The 8,001-nt window shown below is 41.0% G+C and overlaps 1 protein-coding gene across 4 annotated transcripts in view; it reads left to right on the forward strand.

Annotated features, from left to right (window-relative positions):
• ITPK1 (inositol-tetrakisphosphate 1-kinase) overlaps positions 1–5,939 on the forward strand; it is a 135,381-nt gene extending 129,442 nt beyond the window's left edge. For all 4 annotated transcript variants that reach the window (XM_068192572.1, XM_068192576.1, XM_068192574.1 and 1 more), the window contains one exon: positions 4,615–5,939. In XM_068192572.1, coding sequence (XP_068048673.1) covers positions 4,615–4,937 — 323 coding nt within the window. In that variant the 3' untranslated portion in view covers positions 4,938–5,939. The remainder of the gene's footprint in view (positions 1–4,614) is intronic.
• Positions 5,940–8,001: the final 2,062 nt, after the last annotated feature.

Here is an 8,001-nt window from a genome sequence, read left to right on the forward strand (position 1 = left end):
AGGCTGTTGTGTAGTTTCTTTAACCTGTCATTGAAAACTAAGTTTTCAATATGGGTGTGGTGTCTTTATATCTAGAGGTCTTATCCTGAGCTCCCAATCTCTTCAGTTTTTCAGATCAGGTCCTCATTCCTACTGCCCTGTAGTGCCTTGTCTGTCTCTCTCTACAGTGAGTGGCTTCCTCTTAAAACTCAGCTCTGCTATTCTCAGGTCACTTCCCAGCATGGTTCTACCACTTGGAGTTATGCAATTTGCAGACCCATGAAAACACTCTTCTGCCCAGGGCAGTGAAACAACCTAAATTGGGTGTTAGATGGAATCATATCAGTTTTATTAATAGGATTATATTTCAGAGAGTGGGTCTTGAAGTCAGTGATAGAGGACATTCTTGTGCAGTCCTGTATCCCGCATTTTGGTTTGGTGCTTCATGTTTTTGGTTTTGGGTGTTTTTTTCAAGTATTATTTTGGATTTAGTACTTTGCACAGACTGAAATTCTCCTTTTCTTGAAATATTGAAAAGTCCACATTGGGGAACAGCAATGTGGCAAACATATATTTGGACAGGACCAATGTCTTCTTGTTGTCACTTAAGTTTGCAGAAATGCTTTGCTGTATTTCTACCCTAAGGCAGTAGTTTTCAATATTCAGCCCAAGTCCTGCATTTCAGCCTGCAGTAATTGGTCTTTGAAGGGACTTTGAATTAATAGTGTTTTAGTCCTTGCAGGAGGCTTGAGAGCACAGGGAAGTTTCTCATGCACTGATCTACATTGTTTCTCACACAGTTGTTTTTTTTTGGTGGTGAACATATGGATTGTGATGGTATCAACCTATCACTGTGGGACAGGCTGAAGACAAGTTGGAGAAAAACTAGAGGATAGCAGCAGGGCCCAGACATACAGAAGAGAAGGCTGGGGAGAGAAAAAGTGGCTTAAAATTTGTAAAAATGTAGCAGAACTGAGATGAGCTCAGCTCTCAAGGTCTACTGAGGTCAGAGAAGAAGCAATGGGGTAAAACGCAACAGAAGCAAAGTTACATCTGTTGCTCAAAAACTCGTTCAGCAGAGGTACCTGTATTTCCCTCCAAGGGCCTATATGATTAAAGGCTGAAGAGTTACAATTACTGACTTCATTGATTGAGCCAGCACCTTGCTAGTGAGAAGTTCAAACTCAACCCACCACAAAAGAGTCACCAGTGGGCTGCATCAGCAGTGGGATCTCCCTGTTCCTGGCTCAGTGCGGTCCCAGGAAGTGCCCTTCCTTGCTCTTCTTCCTCAAATCATCATAGCCTTCAAGAGTTGCAGTAGAGCCAAACTGGAGCCAGCCCTTCTGGGCATTATCTTTGCACCACTTCTCTGAAAAGGGGAGGGGAAGAGATGTCCTTTAAAGAGTATTCACAGCCTCTTTCATGGAACTCAAGCCATGGCTTGGGGCCAAGCCCGACCAAAGCCTTATCCAGAGGTTTGCTGCCTTTCTTGCGTGCTGTCTTCCATGTTTACTGGGCTTGAAGCTAGTTTGAACCTGCCACTCCATGGATGTCATCTGAGATGACAGAATTGAGAGCAGGTGTACCTGTAGGAGGATGTTGTCTGTTATCTGCTGCATTAGTACCAGCAACTCTTTAAAAAGATTTTAAAGATAAATGCCTGAAAGGCCTATTGTGTGTTTTGTTATGTGGGAAACTACTGGTACTATATTTAGCAGTGGTTACCAGCTGAGATATTGAACTGTAGGCACAGTCACGTAGCCTGTGGGAGTTATGTTTGTCTGACCTAAGTGAGAGAAAACATTCCATGTAACCTGCTGTCCTGTGTTTGTGGCTGAGCTCACCCAGCCCCAGCAGCTGCAGGCTATCACCGTGCAGGTGAACTGCTGGCTCTGGTGAATCTGCATGGTAGCTGGGAGCCTCAGATCTGAACGTGCATTCTGTGTGTGTAAAAACATTGCTGTAAATGCAGGATATGGGCTGTCCATTTCTCTCTAACCAAGGGAACATGCAGAAAAGCCAAGTGTGCCGGATCAGGAGGAATCTCTGAAAAATCAGGCAGGTAGCGTCTATAATACTAGCTTAAAAACGGTCATAGCCATTTCTTGCCTCCACCAAAGCTTGCAGAGGTGGGCACTTGTTTTCAGATGCATTGCTGTGTAGACATATTTCCTATCCATGCTCAGCCAGAGGACTCTGGAGACTGTTCTCAGTATAGCAAAATTCAGGCATCTTGCAGACGGGCATTTCCAAAATTGTTTCAAGTGGGCAGACAGCACCTGCTGGAGCACGATTCATGCAAGTTATGTTTTAGGCATGCAAAAGTTATATCCTCCCACTGATTCCCTTTATAACATGAATCCCAAATTCACTGCCAGTAATTTCTGAAGGTGTAATTTAACCTGCACTTCTTGATTTTGATATCATTGCAGCACAGTGGTGTCCCACAACTGACTGGTTTGAGAGGCCTACAGGAGCCCTAGGTGAACCAAGTGAGGCAATACTCACAGTTCGCAGCCTTCCCAGGTGTCCTGCGAACGAAGAGCTGAGACAGCTAATTCTCTTCCTGCCTTCCTTCTATTTCCTTTTTACAAGTTTGTGAAGTTTCTTCTGAGTGACTGGGCAGAATTACTTGGGCGTTTCCACACAGTGTGCAGAGGGCTAGCACAGACAGAGCCTGCCTGTTACCTACAGCTTCCTTTCACTAACATCTGCTGATTTCAGGACAGAATAACTGGCCATCTTATTCCTATTAAATATTTAAAGCAACTTATTTGTGAGTTTGCCAGGTGCCCTCCTACAAGGCTAGTTTGTTTTCAATGAGCAGACAAAGAACACTCTGGGGTACTATGGATCTCCTTGCTGAATATTAAAGCTGTTACTATGGAGATGGCTTATTCCTGGGGTGTTTGAAGCACTCTGAGTAGATTTGAAGGCTAATCCCATGGCTTTTACATAAGCAAGAAAGCGTAACAAGCACTTCTGTCCAAGGGGTGGAGATCCTGTTCTGACTCCCATGGCCAGCCCTAAGAGTTCTAGTTGACCCCTGCTGACCAGTGGATTATGATGTAGGGCACTGGGAAACTTGGTGTTTTGAAATGAGAGATTTGTTTGGTGAATCCCTTCAAGAGCCTCTGAGAAAGAAGAACTGTGAGCTGTTGTCTCACATTGCTGGTGTTTTGTGTGACCTGTTAAATATCTAGGAGAATTGGGACCAAGCACAATAAAATCCAAAGGAATGTAGCAACCTAAAAAAGAGTTAATTGGTTGAAATATGGCTTATAAATACACCATAAAATCCCCACATTTATTATAGGTGAAATTATAGTCTTACTTCATGTATTCCAGGAAGTTGGGTTTTTTATTGCCTAAGGAAGTTGGCCTTTACAGAAGAATGGAAATTAAAATTGAATTCGTTATGGATCTGAGGAATTCTTCTGCCCAGTGATAACATCACTAAAGTGTTTTAAAGTATGCATTTACTTTGTGGTCTCTGGTTCTGCTGATGTGCTGTTGTGTGAATGTGTGTTATTCACATAGGTCTTTTAAACTTACTTATTGCTTCAGTCTCCTGTATTATACCAGGTCACTTCCAGAATACTTTTATAGACATTTCAAAACAATCAGCCAATCCTATTAAACAACACTGAATGTCATATATCACCTCTAAACACTAAGGCAAACTGACAACAATTTTAGGTAATGCAGTAGCAGTTAAGATCTATTTCAGAACATTGTACCCATATGTTGCATGTCTGGTTCAATTTTAAAATTCAATTCAATGATAAAACTGTGCCTGTAGCACAGTGTGTAGAATAGACCCAGAAGCTCTGTATACCTGCCACCCTTTGTGTCACCAAGAATGTTATGTCTACTGGTATTTAAGCAACTGTTTTAACTAGGAAACTTGTTATTAAACTGCATTGTAAATCGTCTGGAATCACTTAATGGAACATGCAGAAACGTGGTTTCAGTACCGAAATAAATGAGTGATGTTTCTATCAAATGCTGTATCATTGATACACATTTCCTGTCCCTTGGGTGTTTTTTCAGACACAGCAGCAAACACATTTTAAGTGTCAAGTTAGGTTAGGTTAGACGAGCATCGCTTCTTGCTCACTGGGAAGCTGCCTTTTCTGTAGGGTATAAAGCCAGCCCTGCTGTCCTCTGAGGTTTCCCTAACTGAGGGTATTGCTGGGCAAATTCTGGAGAGGGTCCAGACCCTCAACAAAGCTCTGCACTAGAGCTACTTGCCATAGAGAACCTGGAAATGTTATGGAAAATATCAACATTATACCAGAGAATTTGTAACTTAGGGAAAAACCTGGACTTGGCAAAAAATGATAGAATATACCTAAAATTATATATACGTATATATACTTGGGAGCAAATCTGAAAGGCAATTATTTTTCTCATTGGAAAAATACTTTTATTGCAAGAATCTCTGTTCCTGTTTATGCTAATCTTCTTCTGCTGTCACTTACAATGATGTAATCTAATTTTTTATCAGCTTTTTTATGATCAGTGGAGGGCAAGGACACTTCAAGAAACAAACTGTTAAAAGAAGCCTTTCAACGAACCTAAGGAAATTGCTTAATTGCCTTTTTTTCTCTCCTTCATTCTTTCTCTTTTCAGGTTATGAGGGTGTTTCTGAATTTTTCACAGATCTGCTGAACCACATAGCTGCTGTCCTGCAGGGTCAGGTACCTGAGGTGACCCAGCTAAACCACAGCAAGCTCCTGGCAGAGCAGAGCGGTGGGATCATGGACGAGCGGATATGCTGTGCTAGCACAGGCTGTCTCAGCGTCATGGGAAAAGACTCCTCCTGGATTGTGGAGAGCGAGAGCAGCAGTTCAGTAAAACTGCAACACCAGAGACTAGGCTGCAACTCAGCAGTGTCCCCCGGCTTCCAGCAGCACTGCGTCGCTACGTTGGCAACAAAAGCTTCTTCTCAATAACTTGCCAATGCCATGGACTGAGAAAAAGCCCCAGGGATACAAATTGTGGTCCCAGAACCAGATCAGGCTTTAACAATACAATTGACAAAAAAATGGAAAAAAAACCTAACATAAAACACAACACAAAAAAGCAAAATAAAAGAACTTTCCATTTGATTTAGCCTAATTTGCTGATGAAACGGACTGAAAGGGGAAGAGCAAGAAAGTGATCCAAATCCATTTCATCAGATTCCAATTGCAAATCTGTAGTGAGTTTACACACACATGTGTTTTAACACTAGTCCTTTCATTGTGGGAGGGTTGCTCTTTCATTTCTATTGTTCTTTGTAATCACTGGTGACCAGCATTTTAAAATCGGACCTCATGGTATCAAGAGATAATAATGTTGAAATGCAGTGTCTGAATGTAACAGTGCTAGAGATTTTTGCCTACAAAACTCCCCGCTCCTCTTTTTTCCAGGTAGGCCTTTGCATAAGAAAGCTAGGACAACTTCAGTATCACTAAACCAAATCTCTTGAAATGTTGACCAGTCATGATGTTGGCAGGTAGCTTGCTGTGAAGCCACTGCACTTTGAGTAGGACAGAGCAGCCTGCTTATTCAGGGCACAGAACTGAGGTGACCACCCCTGTTCCAGCTTTGCAGTTCTCCCCCCTGGCCTCATTGCTTCACTCAGATTGGCTTCTAACCACACTTGCAAACAGCAACACGTTTCACCCAGAGAGAGGGTGCCACTTTTTAGGTTGAGTCATTTAGTAGATTAAATAACATACTTTCAATTTTCTGCTAGTGCTGAAATCTTAGAAGAGTTAATGGAAGCAGCTCGTCTCTTCGCAGGGAGTTTAATTCTCCCTCCATTGCACTTGTGAGGACTCTGGGACAGCTCTGGGAAAAGGCTGGCAGAGCTGTGCTTTTTCCTTGGAGCAGCACACCTGATCTGTGTATCCTGAGAGGTAACACAGTCACTGCCTTCCACAGATCCATGTCGTTGTGCATTTTTTTCTGTAAAATGTAAACAAAATTGTGTACCTTCATATAAGGTAGAAATACAGGACACCCCATTACTTTGGAGACCCCATTACTTTGTTGCAAGCTGCCAGGCGAGGCCATGTGGTAATTTACAACAGTGCTGTATACTATTTGTAAATTATAGCACAGCCAATTTGTATCTCTTGAGATATCTTCTAGTATGGCAGCATCTTCTGCTGTTGAGAATTTCTGCAACTTTTGCTAGTTCTGAACACTATATTGGAAATATCCAAGTGCTGAGAACAGAAACACTATTTTGGTAGAAGTGGCCTTCTCTTTCCCTTATTAGCCCTAAAATACATTTAAGAAGGGCGGTGTTATGCAAATTTCCTTAGTTAAGCTCCTAGCTTGCAAATATAGGAATTTCTGTCTTTTCTATAGCACATGTTCATAAAGCATCTGTCACTGCAGCATTTAATACCAGTTTGGTTAGTATCATATGTTAGATGGCTACTCAGAAGGAAAGGGTCTAGAACTTAAAGCCCAGGTGGATCACGGAGAGGATTAAACTGTGTAAAAGATGTCACTACCCTACCTGATGGTACCAGTCCTAGAGGGCAAAAAGTTTTGAAGAGTGTTATGTAGCAGTTCTTTTATGTAAACAAGCTTTTTCCATAGGAGAGATTGGTTATATTCCAAAATGCCATTCTTGGGAATTTCCTGTAGCCAGGATTGAATTTTTCCGGATGATTTACACAATAGAAGATGATTCCACCTCTAGAGGGATTACTAACTTGAAAATATTTCTATGAAGAACCTTCTGAGTATGGTATCAGTCAGATCCCAGGGTGCACATAAGCACAGCCAACTTCCTCAAGTGTTGCAAATCAGTTCTGAGCTGGGCACGCTTCACAACCCTTGTATGCTTTGAGGCTGCTGGATCCCGTGTTGTCTGCAGCTTGCAGGTCTCGGATGGCTGTGGTGTGAGTGAGTGAGATGTACATAGGTAAGGGTTTATAAAAGTATTCATGGTAGACCAAACCTTTCGTAAAGCCATGACTAAAATAAAATTGACATCTACAGTTTGGGGTTTGTTTTTTTTGTTTAAAATAAAAAGCGTTTTTATGTTACATGTGTAACAAAAGATGCCCTCAGGAAGGAACTTGCCAGTGCATATTTTTGTATGGTACTTTCTTGTAACCGGCTGGTGGAGTGTTTGTAGATTTGCCTATTGCTCCCTTTATTACAATGGCTTGGGCTTTTTTTGGTTTTTTGGGTTTTGTTTCTTTATCGGGTGGTGGGTATGAAGCAATGATGTTAGAACTGGGTTACTAACTCAAGACCTTTCAAACTAAGTATGTTTACATGAATCTGAGTGTTGGATCCAATGAAAATGTCTGTATGCTGTTTCCTAGTTAGAACATCAAATAAGAATTTTATTTTCCTGGCTGCCTTCTGAATTTTGGTTGGCCTATTTTGCACTGCTTTTTTCCTCCAAAATAAACTACTGAAATATAATTGTGCATTTTAAACTTGTTTACAAATGATTGTTAGAAGTTTATTTTGTAATTCTCTGAATGCTTGCAGAAATACTATATTTAAATATTACTCCAGACCTTGGCAGTAACTAGAAAACAAGTTTAGGTCATTGGTGTGATCAGTGACATTTTTCCCATAGTCTGTAATTTATTTTTTATTTATCGAATGTATCGGTATCACTTTAATTTACCAGGTGCAGTTATGCAGGTACCTGTTGTGATGTGGCATTACAATAGAGTTTTGACATAAATTACCATGCATTTGCTGTGCTACTATATTTCCTTACAGAAATTAAGGTAATGGCTCGTGTACTAGAATGTTGCTAAATCACAGGGGCAAATTGGGAGACCAATTTGTAAAAGCCAAAACTGTAAATTACCATGTATCCAGACATACAGTTACGTTCTTGCAAAACATTTGAGCATGAGTATGTTATTAAGCTTGTGCTAAAGTGCTTTTCTGAATTGCTGCCTCATTTGCTAAGTTCAGGATAGTTTTGATTTAAGATAAGCTTCACAGTAAGTTTGTTAATATTTTCTAGTCTTGTCTTTCTTTGTA

The sequence above is a fragment of the Anomalospiza imberbis genome, chromosome 6 (genome assembly GCF_031753505.1).
Source record: "Anomalospiza imberbis isolate Cuckoo-Finch-1a 21T00152 chromosome 6, ASM3175350v1, whole genome shotgun sequence".
Taxonomy (NCBI): Eukaryota; Metazoa; Chordata; class Aves; order Passeriformes; family Viduidae; genus Anomalospiza; species Anomalospiza imberbis.